Here is an 18,717-nt window from a genome sequence, read left to right as displayed (position 1 = left end):
CATCCTTAGGTAAATAAAAACTGAGGAAACTTGTTGCTAGCAGACCTGTCTTACAAGGAACATTCAAGGGAGAGAATTATTCAGCCATGAACAGAAATGAAGTTCTGATATACACAACATGGGTGAAACCCTAAGTTTTCATGCTAACTGGAAGAAAACACAAAGAAGCACACATTGTATGATTCCCACTTATATGAAATGTCCAGAAGAGCAGAGCCTACAGGACAGAAAGTAGATTTGTGGTTACCTACGGCTGGGGACAGGGTCGGGAGGGGAGGGACAAGAGTGACTGCTGAGTAGAGGGCTCCCTTGGGATATGATGAAAATACCCGAAAATTGATGGTAGCAACGATTGCACACACAGGTCTGTGAAATACCAACTACCACTGTATACTTTATTTTAAGGGGATGAATTGTATGACATGTGAATTACACCTCCACAATGAAAATAAATATTACAGGAAGTTCTTCAGACTGAAAGAGAAAATGACATGAGATAGTAATCTGAATCCAAACAAACAAAAAACACTGGTAAATGTACTTATATAGGTAATTATTAAAGTCAGTATAATTGCATATTTTTTCTCTTTTCTTAATTGACCTAAAAAGTAATTGAATAAAACACTACTGTTATGGGCCTGTAATTTATAAACACACACACACACACACACACACATATATATATATATACACACACACACACACACACACACACATACATATATGACAACAACAGTACAACAAAGGGGAGATGCATTGGAGTAAAGAAATAGCCCTCCATACAGTAACTCAAATCCACAGGAATAAATGAAGAGATGAGAAATGGTAACGAAAAATGTTATATAACAAACTGTATAAATAATGCTTGCATTCCCTTATTCTCTCACTTTTTGTTACATAAAACAAAATTGTATAATATAAGAATTGATGTATTGCTGGGTTTATATACACACACACTCATATACACATACATATATAAAGTACATATATGAATAATTAGAGCAAGAGGGTTCAGAGAAATAGAGCTGCATAGTAGAAATGCTTCCATATTTCACTTTAAGTGATGGGAAGGACAGGGAGGAAGGGCAGAAACCCTGCTCCTGGCACCTGCTCAGGATGGCCTGGCTGGTTACTGCATGAGGATAATGGGGGGCGGGAGGAGACGGCCTGGTCCCACAGCCGGGTGCCCCACCCAGGGATACTGCTTCCTGGTCCAGGTGAGGACTGGGAGGAGGAACTCCTTGGAGATGAGGGAAGGGGGGGTACCCTTGGGAATTTGGCCCCATGTCTCAGCCACCTCTATCCTGTGTTTCTGGATGGCCCATCACATCGTCCGATGGCTTCCAGACCAGAGAAGCTCCATGTTCACTGGTCTCGGCCGCAGGGCGCTCCTGGAGCTCTGGGATCTCGACCTGAAACTTCTTTCCTATCCTGATGCGTCTGAAATGAGGCCACCCATGAGACATACACATGTGACTAAGATGGGAAATAAGACGGAGATGTGTGACGTGCCCTGCTCTCAGGCCACAGCCCTGCTCTGTGAAACCTCTGTCATCTCCCAGATGCATCTGCTGAGTATTCGTCACCCCAGACAGACATGGACAAGTGTTCTAGATACCGTCCAGCTACACCCCCTTCCTCCAATATTCTTTATCACCAGGCTTCTCCCTCAGGTACCCCTCTAGGGGTCCAGGACAGGGGAGGTGTATGCTGACTCCTGGCATGCTTCTACATCCATGGCCACATCCCTCTAGTCACATTCCATGGATACTCAAGTCTCACACATGCCATCACCAATTCTACCTAAAACCCCAGGGCCCTGGGCATCTGTCCCCGTGGGCCCAACTATGGGATGCCCAGAAGGAAGGAATATTGGAGGAACTACCTACATACACCCAGAGAAATCTACCACTTCTCTCCCAGAGAGGAAGGAACTCTGGGGGAACACAAGAAGGGTAAAAATATCCCCACTTTGGTAGGAACCCCAGGTTCTAAGTCTGTTCAAACTCACATTCGAATGCGGGGCTTGGTGTTATCCTTGATAACATGGCTGCCAGAAGAGTCATCCACTTGATCTAGAAAACATGCAACAGAAAGCTTCAAGAACACTGAGTGGAAGGGATGCAGGGTCCCCTTCTCCCTGCTTTTGTAGAGCAGCTGAAAGTAGGGTTTCCAAGCTTGCAAGGTCGGGAGCTCCCTCAGAACACTAACAATAGAACTCCTGTATGATCCAGCAGCCCCACTTGTCGGTATTGAAACAAATGGATGGAAATCAGGCTCTCAAAGAGACACCTGCACTCCCATGTTCACTGCAACGTGATTCGCAATAGCTAAGACGTGGAAACAACCAAGATGACCATCGACATATGAATGGGTAAAGAATATGTGGTTTATACATACAATGGAATCCTACTTAGCATTGAAAAAAGGAAATTTTGCAATATGCAACAACATGGATGAACCCCTTGAGAATATTAAATGAAATAAGCCAGTCACAGAAAGAGAAATACTGCATGAATGCACTTAACATGTAGTATCTAAAACAGTCAAATCCATATAACCAAAGGGTGGAATGGTGGTGGCCAGGGTTAGGGTCGTCGGAAATGGGGAGTTACTAACCAAGGAATGTAAAGTATCAATTTAGGAAGATGAATGAACTCTAGAGATCTGATGTACAGCACTGCCAACAGTACTATATTGAATACTTAAAAGATTTGTTAGAGGGTAGGTCTATGTTCACTCTTCTTGTCACAACAAAAATTGTTCAAAAGATCATGTGGAAGAGGACTAGGACTTCTGAAAATACAAAGAGTAAAGCAACAAATTAAGAGGTCAAAATTATTTTAAAGCAGTTAAAGTCTCTAGAAGTTATCCTAAAGGTATCCAGCATTTTAAGAAATATTCATTCAGGCCAATTGAGTAAATCTCAGTAAGAATAGTGAGTTTGTGGCATCTGAGCCATGACTTGTTCCCTTACCTACCAACCCCGTGCACTGTGTATCAGAAGCGCTACTTGGAGGGCTCTACTCCAGGGAGGTGCAGCCAGGGACACAGGGGGTCCCTCTCCTCCCAGCTCTCATGCCTAAAGAACTAAAGGAAGGTACAATGAAAAATGCTTATCAAAGAGAGAATACTATTAAGAAGTAGAAATTGTTTAAAAAAAAAAAGAATCAAATGGAAATTTTTGAGTTAAGAAAGGACAATAACCAAAATGTAGATTTGAGCTGGCAGAAGTAACCAGCAGCCAACTTAAAGATAGATTCATGGAGATTACGGATTTTGAAGAACAGAGAGAAAAATAAATGAATGAAAGAAAACAAAGGGCCACAGAGAAATGTGGGGCATCAATAAGTGTAGCAACAGGTGTAATGGGAATACAAGGAGGAGTGGAGAAAGGAACAGAAAAATATTTACAGTATTAAATGGCAGAAAATGTGCAAAATGTGACAAAAAAACAATGCATACATCCAAGAAACTCTATAAACTCCAAGTAGCATAAACACAAAGAGCTCTTCATCTGGGCACATCATAGGCAAAATACTGAAAGCCAAAGAGAAAGACCTTGAAATCAAAAAAGTAAAATAACATGATATAGATGTACACCCCAGTAAGATTAACAGCTGACTTCTCATTGAAAATGATAGCAGTTGGAAGGCAGTGGGACAACATCATCTCATTGCTGGAAGTAAAAACTGTTAACCAAGAATCTTATATCCAGCAAATTACCTTTCAAGAATGAAGATGAAAAAAGATATCCTTAGGTCAATAAAAACCAAGGAAACTTGTTGTTAGCAGACCTGTCTTATAAGGAACATTAAAGGTAGAGAATTATTCAGCCATGCATGAAAAGAAATGAAGTTCTGATATACACAACATGGATGAAACCCTAAGTTTTTATGCTAACTGAAAGAAGATACAAAGAAGCACACATCATATGATTTCCACTTGTATGAAATGTCCACAGGAGCCGAGCCTACAGGACAGAAAGTAGATTCGTGGTTACCTACGGCTGGGGACTGGGTTGGGAGGGGAAGGACAAGAGTGACTGCTGAGTACAGGGCTTCTTTGGGACATGACGAAAATATCTGGAAACTGATGGTAGCAACAGTTGCACAGCTCTGAGAATGTACCCACCACTGCTGTATTGTGTACTTTAAAGGGATGAATTGTATGACATGTGAATTACACCTCCACAATGAAAATAAATACTACAGGAAGTTTCAGGCTGAAAGAAAAAAATACATTAGATAGTAACCTGAATCCAAACAAATACAAAACACTGGTAAATCTACTTATGTAGGTAATTATAAAAGGCAGTATAATTGCATATTTTTTCTTTTCTTGACTTAAAAAGTAAGTGCATGAAACATTAGTGTTATAGGCCTGTAATTTATAAACATATATATGACAACAACAGCACAACAGAGGGGCGATGCATTGGAGTAGAGAAATAACACTCCATACCATAACTCCAATCCACAGAAATAAATAAATGAAGAGACGAGAAAGGATAACTAAAAATGTTACATAACAAATTGTATACATAATGCTTGCTTTCCTTTATTCTCTCAGTTTTTGTTACATAATACAAAAGAGTATAATGTAAGAACTAAACAATGTATTGCTGGATTTATATGTATATACACACACACACATACAGAAAATAAAATATATATATAAAGTATTTATATACATAATAAGAGAAAAAGGGTTAGGAGAAATAGAGCTGCATAGGAGTAATGTGTCTATATTTCACTGTAAGTTATTATACATCTGAACAGATTCTGATAACGTTAAGATGTAGTTTTAAGTCCTAGAGCAACCACTAAGGAAAGACTAAGAAAAAAATGAAAAACTAAAGGAATTAAAATGTTACAGTAGAAAACACTTAATACAAAAGAAAGCCAGAATAGAGGAACAGAAGGAGAAAAAGGCAAGGTACATACAATCAAAAGCATAATGGCAAATGTAAACCTCCCTATAACAATGTAACATTAAGTGACACTGGATTGAATAAACCAATCAAAATGCAGAGTTCGTCAGATTAGATAAAAAATATATGATCCAACTAATATAATCTATAGAAGACATGGTTTATTTGAAAAAAACACAAGCAGGTTGAAAATACAAGTACAGAAAAAATATACCAAGTAAACAACCATAAAAGAGGCAGAATGGTACTAATGTTAGGCTAATTAGCCTATAAAAAAAACTAGAGATAATGATAAAATTATTGCAGTGATGATAAAGAACACTGTAGTCACTTCTTGGAAAAAACAATCACACCATCAGGAAGATATGACAATTATAAGCATATATGCACCTAAAAACAGTCCAAAAATACATGAAGCAGAAACTGACACAATTGAGTATGAAATAAACAATTCAAAACAATAGTTGGAGATTTCAGTACTTGCAGTAATGGATAGGACAACCACACAGAATAAAACAAGACAGAAACATTTTTGGTGCATTCCACCCAACATCAGTAGAATATATTCTTAAGCGCACATGGGATATTCTTCAGAACAGAACATATTCTAGCCATAAAACATGTCTCAATACATTTAAAAGGAACAACATAATACAAAGCATGTTCTCTGACTACAATACAATTACATTATAAATCAAAAGGAGACAATTTGGAAAATTCACAAATATGTGGAAATAAAACAACACACTCCTCAATAATCCATGTATATAAGAAGAAATCAAAAGAGAAATTAGGGAATACTTTGAGATAAATGGAAAGAAGAATATAACATACTAAAACTTATGGAATGTGGCTAAAGCAATGTTCTGAGGGAACATATAGTTGTAACTGCCTGTATTAAAAACTAAGAAAAATCTAAAATCACTATGGTCAGTTGATTTTCCACAAAGGTGCCACACCAGCTCAATGGGGGGAAGAATAATCTCTTTAACAAACGGTGCTGGAACAACTGATATCCACATGCAAAGGAATGAATTTAGACTCTGACCTCACATAATATATAAAAGTTAACTTAAAATCGATCAAAGACCTAAATGTAAGAGCTAAAATTATAAAACTCTTTGAAGAGAAAGGAGTAAAAGTCAGCATAATTGCATATTTCTTCTCTTTTCTTAACTGACTTAAAAAAAGCAATTGTGACTTTTAGTCAGGCAAAGCTGCAGATACAACACCAAAAGCACAAGTGACAAAAAATTAAAACTCTTGTATCGCAAATACCATAAATAAAATGAAAAGATAAGACATGAAACAGGAGAGACTTTCCAAATCATGTATCTAATAAGGGGCTTGCATCCACAATATGTAAGGAGCTCTTACAACTCAGTAATACAAAGATAATAACTCAATTTTAAAAAGGGGCAAAGGATCTAAACAGACATTTCTTCTGAGAAAATACACAAATGGACAAGCACATCGGAAGATATCAACATCATTACCATAGGAGAAATGCACATCAAAACCACAATAAGATATTTTATGCACACTAGGAGAGTTATAATTTATGAAGAATCACTAACAAGGATGTGGAAAATTGGAACTTGCATGTAATGTGCATCGAAATTTATTACCATGGCTCAGCCATTTTGGAAAATAGTCTGGCATTAAACCATTAAACATAGTTACCCTATGACCCAGCAATTCCACTCCTAGGCATAAACTCAAGAGAAATGAAAGCCTTTGTCCAACAAAAACTTGTATGTGAATGTTCATAACAGCATTATTCATGATAATTAAAAGATGGAAATAGCTCAAATACTCATCAGGTATAAATCGTTAAATGTTGTGTATCCACACAATGGAATATTATTCAGCCATAAAAAGGATTGAAGCACTGTATATGCTGTAACATGGATGAACTTTGAAAACATTATGCTAAATGAACAAACTAAACGCCAAATGTCACATACTGTATGATTCCAATTACATGCAATGTCCAGAGCAGGTGCGTCCATGATGATTAGAGATGATCAGTGGTTGCCCAGGGCTGGGGAGATGGGGGCTGTGGGGGGGGGGGGGTGACTGCAAATGTACAGTGCTGCTTCTGGGGTGATGAAATTGCTCTAAAATTACATGGTGCGATGGATGCACAAGTCTATGAATTTACTAAAAAACACTGTATTTTAAATGGGTGATTCATATGGTATGTGAATTATGTACCAATAAAACTGCTAACAAAATTATTCAAGAGGACGGGCAGAAGGGTGGTCAGGCTACATGGCCTCCATATTTTCCTTCTGCCTGTAAAATTCTCAGCACCTAGAAGGCTGCTGGTTCCACATGGTCCTGGGATACCTCTGAGCAGCCATGGGACCCCCAGGCTGGACACAGCCGAAGGCCAGAGAGAACCCCTGGATCAAATGCTACATGTCGAGTTGCATCTGCCCATAGCAGGCCTGCCGTGTGATGGTCAGAGATGACAGGCCTGAGCCTCACTCACCAAGCTTGCTGCCGATGACTCTGTCAGAATCATCCTGAGTGGACATGGAACAGTGTTTAAATACAGCCCAGACCCCTCCCGGATGGGGCTCAGCACCAGGGGCGGCATATCGGGAGAGCACTGGAACGATCCCTGCAGGGAGTGGTCCACCGGGAGCACCGGAGACCACGGGCAGCGCTGGTGGCCTCCTTCGGGGCCCGGCTCCCCAAAGGCAGAAGGAGCGGGAGGCAGGAGCGATGCCTTGGGCCGCAGGCACTTTCTCCGCTTTCTGGGCTGGCTACTCTCCTCCCCGTCTCTGTCTTGTCCCTGGAGAAGAGAATTCAAAGCCACAGGGGGTGACTTGAGGCCACGTGTGCACAGTTCAGTCTTCAAGGGGGCGCGCGGATAGGCAAGGGCACTGCCCATGGAGCCAGAGGGAAACATAACACCCAACACCCCTGTCGGAGCCGGCCTCAGCAAGGGAGCCGAGCGGGGCCACCACGCCCGAGCCAGACCCCAGACTCTCGGCATGGACGTGTGGTGCGGGAAGCTTCCTCATGTGCCCCGCCCCCAGGGAGAGGCCCTGATACAAAGGGTTTCGGAGATGTATGAGGCCAGCGTCAACTTGTTAAAATGACCGGCACTTAGAGACGGGGCCGGAGATGCAGTGCAACAGCACCACAAGATGAAAAATGACCGCAGCTCCATGAGATGGACAAGGGCATCTATGAACCCTGTCGCCCGGCCTGGAGGGGGCTTCTCCAGGTGGGACCCTCCAGTCCAGGCTGCAATGGCTGATCCCATGAACTTACATCTTTTACCCACCTCCACACAATCTCCCCTCTTTCTACCAGTCTTACTGCTCCTCATCCTCCAGGTCTCAGCTCTAACCACCTCCAGAAAGTCCTCCTTGACCTCCTCAGGCGGGGTCTCTGGGGTCCCCTCAGTCCCTTTGCTCCCCCTCCCAGCCCAGCCCAGTTGAGACCTCACTGTCTGGCATGGGTCCATCTACTCACCTGGACTGGCAGCCCCAGGACGCCAGGCTGGGGCCGTCCCTGTCACCATGGTCTCCTCAGCACTGCCTCCACAGGGCCGGCATGGAAGGTGGATGAATGAATGCGCAAGACAAGCTGTTCTGGAGAGATTTTTTGTGGCACTTGGTTTGGGCTCTGCCCATGGCTTCCACTGGCAGGTTGTGCAGGAAGCAGTGGGAAGTGGACCGACCAGTACCCACCTTGGCTATGCTCCCGGGGGCTGGCTCACTGGGCCCACAGGCTCCGATGCAGGAGTCCCCAGAGGAGCTATGCTCATGCCGTCGAGGGTTTCCAGGCTCCTGGGGGGCTCTGTGCCTCCACCTCCGGCCTCAGCACCTGTCTCAGAGGCTTGAAAAACTCCATGCCGGACACCCACACACCGACAGAGAAGAGATGGTAGCCTACGAGGAACCATAGGCAAGCGGCAGAGGGGACGCTCCAGGCTCAAGCGCCAGCCCGCCCTCCCCGGAGCAGCGCAGCCAGACTCCTGGTCACTGCCCAGGCTTCCCCAGGAGGACGCCTCCATCCTGAGACAATGACACCCAGCCACTGACTCCCTCCCCCAAAGCCTGTGAGCGCCTTGCGAACACAGAACCTACTGCACGCGCGCCTTCACCTGTTGGTCCTGCTTCCTTCGAGGTGACAGCCACTTGTCGCTGTGAAAACAAATATGGCTGGTCAGCCCTTTCTCTGTATAAAATATCTGGCTGCAATTCTTGCAGACATACGTGCTCCTTGGCTCTGCCCAGTCTGCAGGGCCTCCATTTTGCTGGTTACTGTGGACAGACACGGCAGGGGGAAGAACGGGGGAAGGGGACTCCACCCATTTTTTTCTTTTTTTTCTTTTAAGTCTGATCCACTGACAACTCTCGATGAATCCCCAGAAATGGAGACGATACCCCCTTCCTTCATGGCCTGGCGGGCACCTCTTCAGGGCTGAAGCATCCAGAGCTCACTCGCCCAAGGCCAGCACATAAAAGCCCCCAGAGGACTCCCGAGGGGTTGAGCCCCCAGGCCCGGCAGGGAGGGGCTTCTGAACTTACCATCCGCCTGCCGTGCTCTCCTCCTTCACTGGATCGGGGAGCCGGTAGGTATTTCCATCCTGAAGATGAAAATACATTTGAGCCAACATATAAAAAATGAGGCAGATGCAAGGACTAAAACTACAAAGTGCCAAGAAGAAAACACAGGTGTGACTCTGTGACCTTGGATTAGGCCATGCTCTCTTGGATGACACAGAAAGAGAACAAACTGGACTTATCAAAACTGAAAACTTCTCTGCATCAAGGGACACCATCAAGAAAGTAAGATCACACAGAATGGGAGAGTCATTACACGTTATACATCTCATAAGGGCCTTGTATGTACAGCTCAACAAAACTCAAATAACCCAGTTCAAACATGCACAAAGGATATGAACAGACACCAAACCAAAGACACATGAATGGCTGATAAGCACATGAAAAGATGCTCAGCACCACCAGCCATTAGAGCCTCGTGAGTCAGACCATGATGAGGTAGCACCTCACATCCACTAGAATGGCTATGGTAAAAAAAAAAATTGGACAATAGCAAGTGCTGATGAGGCTGTGGAGAAATCGGAGCCCTCATACCCCGAGGATGGGGATGTGAAATAGCACAACTGCTTTGGAAAAGCCTGGCAGCTTCTCAGATGGTTAAACACAGAGCTACCCCATGAACTAATAATTCCACTCCTAGGTAATTTCCAAGAGAAATGAAAATGTATGTCCCCACAAAAACTTGTACAAATGCTCACAGAAGCACTATTCACAATGGCCAAGTGGAAACAACCCAAATGGCGATCAACTGATGAATAAATAAACAAAATGTGATGTATCCACACAATGGAGTATTACTCAGCCATAAAAAGGAGCGAAGCCTGGCTTATGCTACAACATGAATGAACTTTGAAAACATTATGCTGAGTGGAAGAAGGCAGACATGAAAGGCCACAGTGTATGATTTCAATTATATGAAATGTCCAGAGTAGGCAAATCCATAGAGACAGAGGTAGATTCATGGTGCCAGGGGCTGGGAGGTTATGGGGAGACCTGGGGGGACAACTAAGGGTATGGGGTTAATTTCTGGGGTGATGAAAATGTTCTGGAAAAAGTGGTAATGGTGCACAACCTTCTTGAGTATACTTAAAGTCACCAGATGGTGTGATTTAAAATGGTTAGATGGCACACGAATATTAAAGCTGTTTAAAAAAATAGAGGATGCAGCTGTTGGGTGCTAGACCTGAGCACGTCGCAAAGAGAAGCGGCTGACCGCCTGGCGCCCAGGTCCTCGTGGCCACCACCTGGGCAGGAACCAGGCTAATGCTGCACAAGTGCTGACACATGTGGGCACCCCTGCCCCACAGCCAGAGATGGCATCTCATGCAGGAATACTGAGGGGGAAGGAACTCTCCCTTTATATCCTCTGGAGAATTTGAGGGGCAAACCCAGAAGGAAGAGATGGGCAAAAGGAGGGCAAGCAGAAAAAACTCAGTGAGGGAAGGTGACACAGGGCGTCCCAGCGACTTGCAAAGCCTTCATCCTGGCTTTTCTGTGGGTGAGGTTGGTGGGGGGGCCACGATCTCCCTGAACCTTCACTTCCCCTCTGTAAAACTGGGTCTGAGGACGCACGGGCACTAAGTAAAATGCCTGGATGACTCAAATTCAGAAACAAGTGATGAGTGAGACTCTCATCTCACAGCATAAAGTCAGGTACCTGGATCCTGTTGGATATCGTCAGCTTGGACTTTGAGTCCTGTGGGGGGTCCACCGAAGGCACAGCGTCCTGCCAGCTCTCCAGGGTGGGCGGCAGCTGGGGTGGCCGCTCCGACTCAGCTGGGTGTGGACCACCATTCTCTCCTTCCCTGGAGTGAATGGCTGTGAACCCAGCGGCGGGCTCCTTCCACAGGGGGTGACACTCCTTGGGAACATCAGTGCCCAGGGTCACTGGGGCCGCTGGCGTGCAGGGGTAGGGCCCCAGTGAGGGTGGGGAGGGACAGGCTGTGTTTTTCCCTTCCCCGTCATCTGAAGCCCCAACCAGGACCGGGCCGGGAGAAGAGATCTCCTGGTGGACTGTGCTGCTCACAATAGAGCGCAGGGGCTCTCGGTTGGGCAAAAGGGGGCCCGGGGTCCTGGCTTCTGGAGGCACCAGGGATCGCAGGCCATCCGCAGCAGGCTGGTCGGCCACCTCGTAGGCAGGAGAGGAGTCCCCACAGGCTTCTTCCTTGGGGGGGGCCTCCTTCAGGATGCAAAAGCCGTGCTGGTCCTCGTAGTGCCGGCGCAGGGAGCGGTCATCACAGTAGCTCTTGCTGCAGCCCTGCTCCATGCATGCAAAGGGCTTGGTCTGCTGGTGGGTGAGCAGGTGCCTAGTCCTGGAGTCACACATGAGAAGGGAGTCAGAGGTCACTGGGGCTCAGCCTCCCACTGCAGGGTCCCGAGCCTGACTCCCCCCACAGTGCTCCCAAGGGGGAGTGGAGCTCAGAACCACAGTTCAGAACCTGCACTCAGCCCCGGCTACAGTCAAAGCATCTGGAAGGGGTGCCCCTCTCCCTCACCATTAAGCAAACCCCTTATCTGAGAGAAAAATCAACAGAAGCCAGGCCAGAGTTCCCCAGAATGGGTTCCCCAGGAACACCAGCCCTCCACAGTTGCTCCCTGAGGACGTGGGCTCAGCTGGCAAGTCCGTTCTTATAAAACACCATTTGCTTCTTGGAGGTTCACGGGAGCAAATTTAAAAGCCACATAGCAGGTAGATAGATAGAGGGTCATCTATGTAACTTGCCATGTCTCTGAAACATAGTTGCCCACAGAACTGTTTTTTGAAATAGCCCCTCTTTGCACCCTTAAGAACCAAAGTTTTGTAGAATACATTTGAGGAAAAGCTCATTTCGGGAGGATCCTGCCTTTATCAAAGGAGTCCTTCCCCTACCATAGAATTCCTACAAGGAGACAGCTGCCTGAAATCCCCCACAGGAAAAAATACAATTTACAGATGTGCTACCAGAACTTTCTAGAAAACAGCCAAATGTGCCTCCTATAATATAAATGAATACAAATATGCACAATGATTATGTCATACTCATATCTACATTAATAACTATAAACAGATGAGAAAATCACCCTCTGCACTCCAAGCAGCCCTAGTCTGGACAGTCCTAATAATACTGCACATGGGACGTGTCTGATAAATGACAAAGCCCTTCCCTAAAGGTCAGCCCCGGCCTCCATCGGAGGAGAGTGGGAGAGACCCAATCTCCAGCTCCCCTGTTAACTGGTCTGTGACATGAGCAAATCGTGGCCCTTCCCTGGGGGGCTTGGTGAGAGGATGAGTTGGAAGGTGGGTCAGTCAAAGCCCTGTGGGACGGCCAGGACCATATAAAATGCAATGGACTCTAGCTCCATCCATGTTGTTGCAAATGGTAGGGATAAGGGGGTGGTGGGGGAAGAAAGGGGGCATTACGATTAGCATGTATAATGTGGGGGACATGGGGTGGGCTGTACAGCACAGAGAAGACAAGTAGTGATTCTACAGCATCTTACTATGCTGATGGACAGTGACTGTAATGGGGTTTCTGGGGGGGACTTGGTGAAGGGGGGAGACTCGTAAACAATGTTCTTCATGTAATTGTAGATTAATGATAACAACAACAACAAAAAAAGCAATGGACTGCTGTCTCCCACTTGCCAGTCTCTTGGTTTGAGAAAGTCTGTCTGTCCTTCCTCACTAGCAGGAAAAGCTTATCATTTACCAGACATTAAGAACAAAAGGAATTCTGCTTCAGACTCTTTTATTGGGCTTTCTTTTTAAAATCGAGTTAAAAATAATAATAATAATAAGTTAAAAAAGACAAGAGTCTCTCATGCCCTGTGGAGTCCAGGTACATGTTCCTCATATAAACACGGGCTGGTTCTCCTCAGGTACCCACCACTGTCTCCAAACATTTCTCTATAAAGTTAACCCGACTCCCTCCATGACAACATTGCCTCGGGACGTCCTGTCTGCAAATCAAGGCAGTGATTTTCTCATTGGTAGACTTTGGGGGCTTGGAAGGGTGACCTGTTCAGGGCAGTGCCAGACCTGTCCCCAGACATGGAGTTCTTGTGTAAGCACCGGTCACAGGGACCCAACACCAACAGGGTGTGTCGGGCTCATCTGGGAGGTGATGAGAATGACCTAGGAACATGCCCCCCGACCCCAGGCCCCTGCACAGACGTTGGTGACCACACTCCTACATACAGGTGGTCCCGGCGCTTAAAGGCCTTGCTGCAGATTCCGCAAACGTGTTTCCGTTCCTGGCTGTGCGTGAGGTAGTGCTTGCTCCGGGAGCTGGTGCTGCTGAACACCTTCCCGCAGACGCTGCAGTCCAGAAGCAGCTTCTGAGGCGAAGTGTGATGCTGCTCTTCTTTCCCTGCGCTCCCGGAGGTGGCCCTGCCTCCTTCGTCAGCCTCTCCAGGCACCTGAAGCACGGCCAGCCTCAGGTCTAAACAAACAGGAGAAAGCCACGTTAGAGACACCCGGGGACATGGAAGAGCTCGGCTAAAGCGCTCCCCGACTCTCAGAACCGCAGTAGACGCGGGAAGAGAGGCCCGGGAACCCTTTCTCCATCTCCAGCACCTTAATTCACAGAGAGAACAAGGCCTAGACTGGGCAGTGGGGAGAGTAAGGACCCTGGCCCGGCCACGCTGCAGGACGGCGCCCAGTCAGAGGCCACACTCAGGACAGTTGTGGCCTGGAAGGCTTCTAAAGACTAGGGTGCTGTGGCGGCAGGGGCTTTATGACACCATTTATCTGGGACTCCGCAGAGGTGGGATCCAAGAATCCAACAGGCCAGCTTGTGGGGGGCGGAGGGGCTCAGCTTCAGGAGCCGAGTGCTCAGCGTCTGAGCCTGAGACCCAGCGGAGAGACCCAGCAGCACGGAGCCCGGGCTGGGCCTCCAGGCCCGGCCTCTCGTCCCGACCTGCCTCTGGCCGCTGCCTCCTGTGACTTCACCTGCCTGATCTACATTCTCCTCCTGTGGGAAATCACTGTCCCCAGCGGTCAAATGATTCCAACAGTGTAAATGAGGAAAAACAGGACTCCTTCCGGGGCAAGTCCCCAGCCTTGCTGAGTTACTTTTAAAATGCTCATTAAAGCAATTTAATTAAACTAGAAAACAAAATGTTGCTTCAAAAGATTAGCAAGGACCCTGACAAAGAGGCAAACGAGTCACCGGCCCAGCAAGCCGCCTGCCCTTCCCCGGAGGCCGGGTTCCAGGCGCTCTCCAGCTGTGTGCGTCCCTGACGGACAAACCCACTGCTAGGAATACGCTCAAAGAACCGATCCAAGAGAAAACACGTGTAAGAAGTTGCTCACAGAAACACCGTAACAGTCTAACCAGCAAGAATATGGCCACCCAACACCATGGAGTAATCGTTACAACGATGACTGAATATTCTACCTTTATATATGAAAGCAAATATACTAAGGTTTAAAATTTTCAAATAGAAATGTCCACTTAATTTCTGCAAAACCATGTCTTTCTGAGTGACTTCACCCATGGTTTAAAAAATCTATGTGTGGGAGCCGGGGTGGGGATTTTTCCTGTTACTCTTCTTCATTTTCTAGGTTTTCTTAAATAAATATGCATTACTTTTCTAACTTAAACATTAAAATTAATAAAAGTATATGCATTTATGAATTTAAGTTATGTAAGCATTAAAAAACAAAGAGTTAAAACTTAATGTTCAGTGGACTTTTTTAATAAGGTTAAAAAAATGCAATTTAAAATGAATTTGGAAATGGTGAACTAAGTTAATGATTGTAACATTTTTCAGTGGGGCGCATGGATCCGTATGAAAATCTGGTGAAAGCTGCAGTTTCTCTGGCCAGCAAAATGCACACATGTGCACACACTTTTTTTTTGTATCATCAATCTACAATTACATGAGGAACATTATGTTTACTAGGCTCCCCCCTTCACCAAGTCCCCCCCCACAACCCCCATTACAGTCACCATCCACCAGCATACTAAGATCCTGTAGAATCACTATCTATCTTCTCTGATATGTGCACATGTTTTAACACTGGCATTTTCATGTTAATTTCTGTGGACGGGGTTGAGAACCCCAATTACGGTACCCACAGGCCTGTCCAGTGCCCAGGGCAGCACCATGGATGTCCCAATTCTAGGAATTTATATTTAGCCACTGTTGCAACACGGGAGCACTGCACCTTGCGTGGAGTGGGGGCCTCGGATGTTTTTCATTTTAGCAAGTCTTCAGGGGGCTTCGTGAGCTGCTTATCCCAACCAGCAGTAATATCTGGTTTGCAGGGCCACTCCAGATGTGGCTTTCCCCGCACGTGCTGTGACTCTCGCTCGATCAACCCACCTAAGCATCTTACCTAAGGATATCGTGAAGAGGCTAAAACAAAAACTGAGTTTATCTTGTGTGGGAAGCGTGAAGGCAAAGCAAAAGGCAACAAGCAAGGACTCTAATTACTGTCTTAGTTCTCTCTTTGCTGAAGAGAAGACTTAGAACTAAATCAATGGGCTGCCGGCATTAACTCAAACAATATCGATAAAAATCTGCGCACTGTCCAGTGCTTTATAATCTACGAGGGGCTTTGACATTCACTTCTTCTTTTGCTTCTGACCGCTGTCACTCTGGGGAAAGCAGAGTGCGTATTGTCATCCCCCACTTTGCAGACGAAGACACTGATCCTTAGGAAGAAGAGACAACCAAGGAGCAAATGGACAGGATCCTAGCTCATTCTGCAAACAGGAGAAGAGCCTCTGAGATGTGGCATGGGCAGGAAAGACTCTCACCACCTCAAAGGTCTGCCCACTCCACACACAAGATTAGGATATCTCCAAACATCCACATTTCTCAGCATTATTTCCTAGGATCAGTATTCAGTTTCCTTGACTAGTGAATTGGGAACAATGCCCAAGCAGAAAACCACAAGGTGACTGTCCTTCCCCATTCACCCACAGAAACGGAAAGTTTCCTTAACCAATCCACACAGAATCAACATGTAGCTAGCCCAGGAAATTCCACACAGCCCACCAGGCCCTGGGACCCAGGTGGACAGCCTCACCCTGTAAAGAAGCCTGAGATTCCGGGTCTGCATACTTCTCCAGCAGCTTCACGGAGTCACGGTCCTCCCCAGAGTACGGGGAGAAAGCATCTAAGTTGTCCTCCAGCACCTTGCTGGGCACATTGGGTGCTGGGAGGCTGGGGTCCATGTCCAAACCACTCAGGCCAGCATAGAACAGGTCTCGGGAGCTGGGACCCAGATCCTGGTTGAGGGCATTGCTGCAGTTGAGTCCTTGACTCTCAGAAAATGAAGGGAGGTGTATCTCGGATGGATGGGCACCCTCCTCCCCTGCGCTGTTCTGGTCCATGGCTCTCTGCTGCCAAATCTTGGCCAAGAGCTACTCTCCAGACGAGCGAGGCTTGCAAGGAATCGGGGAGGAGAGATCCCTCGGTGGTTTCTAAGTCCTGAAAACAAACAAGGAGGAATCAAAATCATGAGATGGCCATGGAGCATACAGAGCATGGACTTGGACTTCAGACAGACCTGTATCTGGGTCTGTCCTCTGCCATTTAACAGCCATGTCAACACAGGTAATTCACTTAAGCTCCACAAGCCTATTTCCTCTTCTGTAAGTTGGGCCTAAGAGCACCTCCATCATAAGGTGGTTGTTGGGAATAAATTTAAAGATTTCCAGCAAATTCATGGACTGAACCAACTTCTTCTCCAGCAATGAACATATACAAATATGACAAAAGATAATTTTTAATATATAGCCAGGCTCAAGAGACAGGTAAAACCCCAAGTTGCCAGGAAAAATGTGAAAACTCAAAGACGACTTGGAGGTACAAGCTCAGGTCTGCCTTAGGGGAAAATCAGACTCAGATACAGGACTCGGAGCTGTCGCCCAATACGGCAGCCGCAAGGCATATGTGGCTCTGAAGCGCTTGAACTGTGGGAGGCCCAAGTCGAGACAGACTGTGAGTATAAAATACACAGTCAATTTAGAAGATTTAATGCAAATCAAAACAAAGAATGTATCTGTAATGTTTTACATTATTACATGTTGTAGTGGTACTTTAGATATAGTGGGTTAAATGTTATTAAAATTAATTTTGTCTACCTCTACTTTTCAATGTGGCTCCAAGAAAATTATAAATAATATATGCCTTATATTAAATTTCTATTACAGAGCATTACCTTGGAGGCTGGCACCTGGGGTCAAAATAGACACAAGGGAAAAGGAACAGGACCTTGAGCTCACAGGAAATGGGGACCTGGGACCCCAGAAGAGTTGTGACATCCACAGGACAACTAAAGAAATAAAAGAGAAACTGCACACAAGCCTAGAGAAGCATTCCAAGAACTAAAAGAAAACAAACAAACAAAAAAAAACACAGGACAATAAGAGATGAGAAGACCCAGCACAAGAAAAGAAAAAGTCAGTATGAGACAAGAGCAAATATCTTTTAAAAGAAGCAATTGGAATTCCTAGAAATGAAAGGCATTTAAATAAAAATTCACTGGCAGGTTAAAGAGCAGATTAAACAGTGCTAAAGAGGAATAATTAATCAGCAGAGCAATCTGAGGAACTCCCTCCCAAATTCAGCACAGAGAGATAAAGACGTGGAAAATATGACTGAGGAATTGAGGAATTATGAGGAGCAGATGCAAAAGTCCCAGGCCTGTGTCTAATAGGGAAATGAGGAAAGAGGAGACACTACAGGAGGACAGGATACTAAGGAGATCACGGAGGAGCTCCCGGGACTGCAGAAGCACATGACGCCAGGCTGAAAGGTCTGATCCTTGAAGACATGGGGTTAATAACAACCAATCATTCCAAGGCCAGAGCAGAATAAATGAAAATGAATTCACTCCGACATGCAGCAGTACTGACGAACACTAAAGACAAAGAGACACCCTAAAAACTACCAAAAAGAAGAGGCAGATGATCTACAAAGGGAAGACGACTAGCCTGGTGGCAAACTTCTCAACAGAAATAACGTTGGAAGGTGTGGAATAATACCATCAGCAAAGGGAAGGAGAGAGCCAGCCCAGAACTCAACACACGGCAACATCTGTATTTAAGGAGCAATGCAGACTTTTCTCAGTCAAGGCTTAAGAGTTCACAGGTTTCTGAATCATTTGGGAAAAAGAAAGTGACAATGATTGATTTTGTATTTTAAGTATAAACTCTAAAGGAATCTAAGTGTAACTACCAAAAGGAAAGGAATAAACTA

The 18,717-nt window shown here is 45.5% G+C and overlaps 1 protein-coding gene across 1 annotated transcript in view; it reads right to left on the bottom strand.

Moving 5' to 3' along the window:
- The window catches only part of LOC140847139 (zinc finger protein 541-like), a 50,382-nt gene that overhangs the window by 15,519 nt on the left and 16,146 nt on the right, over nt 1-18,717 (bottom strand). Inside the window, exons 3-10 of the mRNA XM_073226385.1 lie at nt 16,541-16,944; nt 13,700-13,943; nt 11,180-11,834; nt 9,487-9,545; nt 8,673-8,844; nt 7,431-7,707; nt 2,012-2,075; nt 1,298-1,440 (exon numbers count right to left, since the gene is read on the bottom strand). Of these exons, the coding sequence (XP_073082486.1) occupies nt 1,298-1,440; nt 2,012-2,075; nt 7,431-7,707; nt 8,673-8,844; nt 9,487-9,545; nt 11,180-11,834; nt 13,700-13,943; nt 16,541-16,847 (1,921 nt within the window). The 5' untranslated portion in view covers nt 16,848-16,944. The remainder of the gene's footprint in view (nt 1-1,297; nt 1,441-2,011; nt 2,076-7,430; nt 7,708-8,672; nt 8,845-9,486; nt 9,546-11,179; nt 11,835-13,699; nt 13,944-16,540; nt 16,945-18,717) is intronic.

Source organism: Manis javanica, chromosome 17, assembly GCF_040802235.1.
Source record: "Manis javanica isolate MJ-LG chromosome 17, MJ_LKY, whole genome shotgun sequence".
Taxonomy (NCBI): domain Eukaryota; kingdom Metazoa; phylum Chordata; class Mammalia; order Pholidota; family Manidae; genus Manis; species Manis javanica.
The sequence above is the reverse complement of the archived record's forward strand: the minus strand, read 5'-3'. Positions and strand labels throughout refer to the sequence as shown.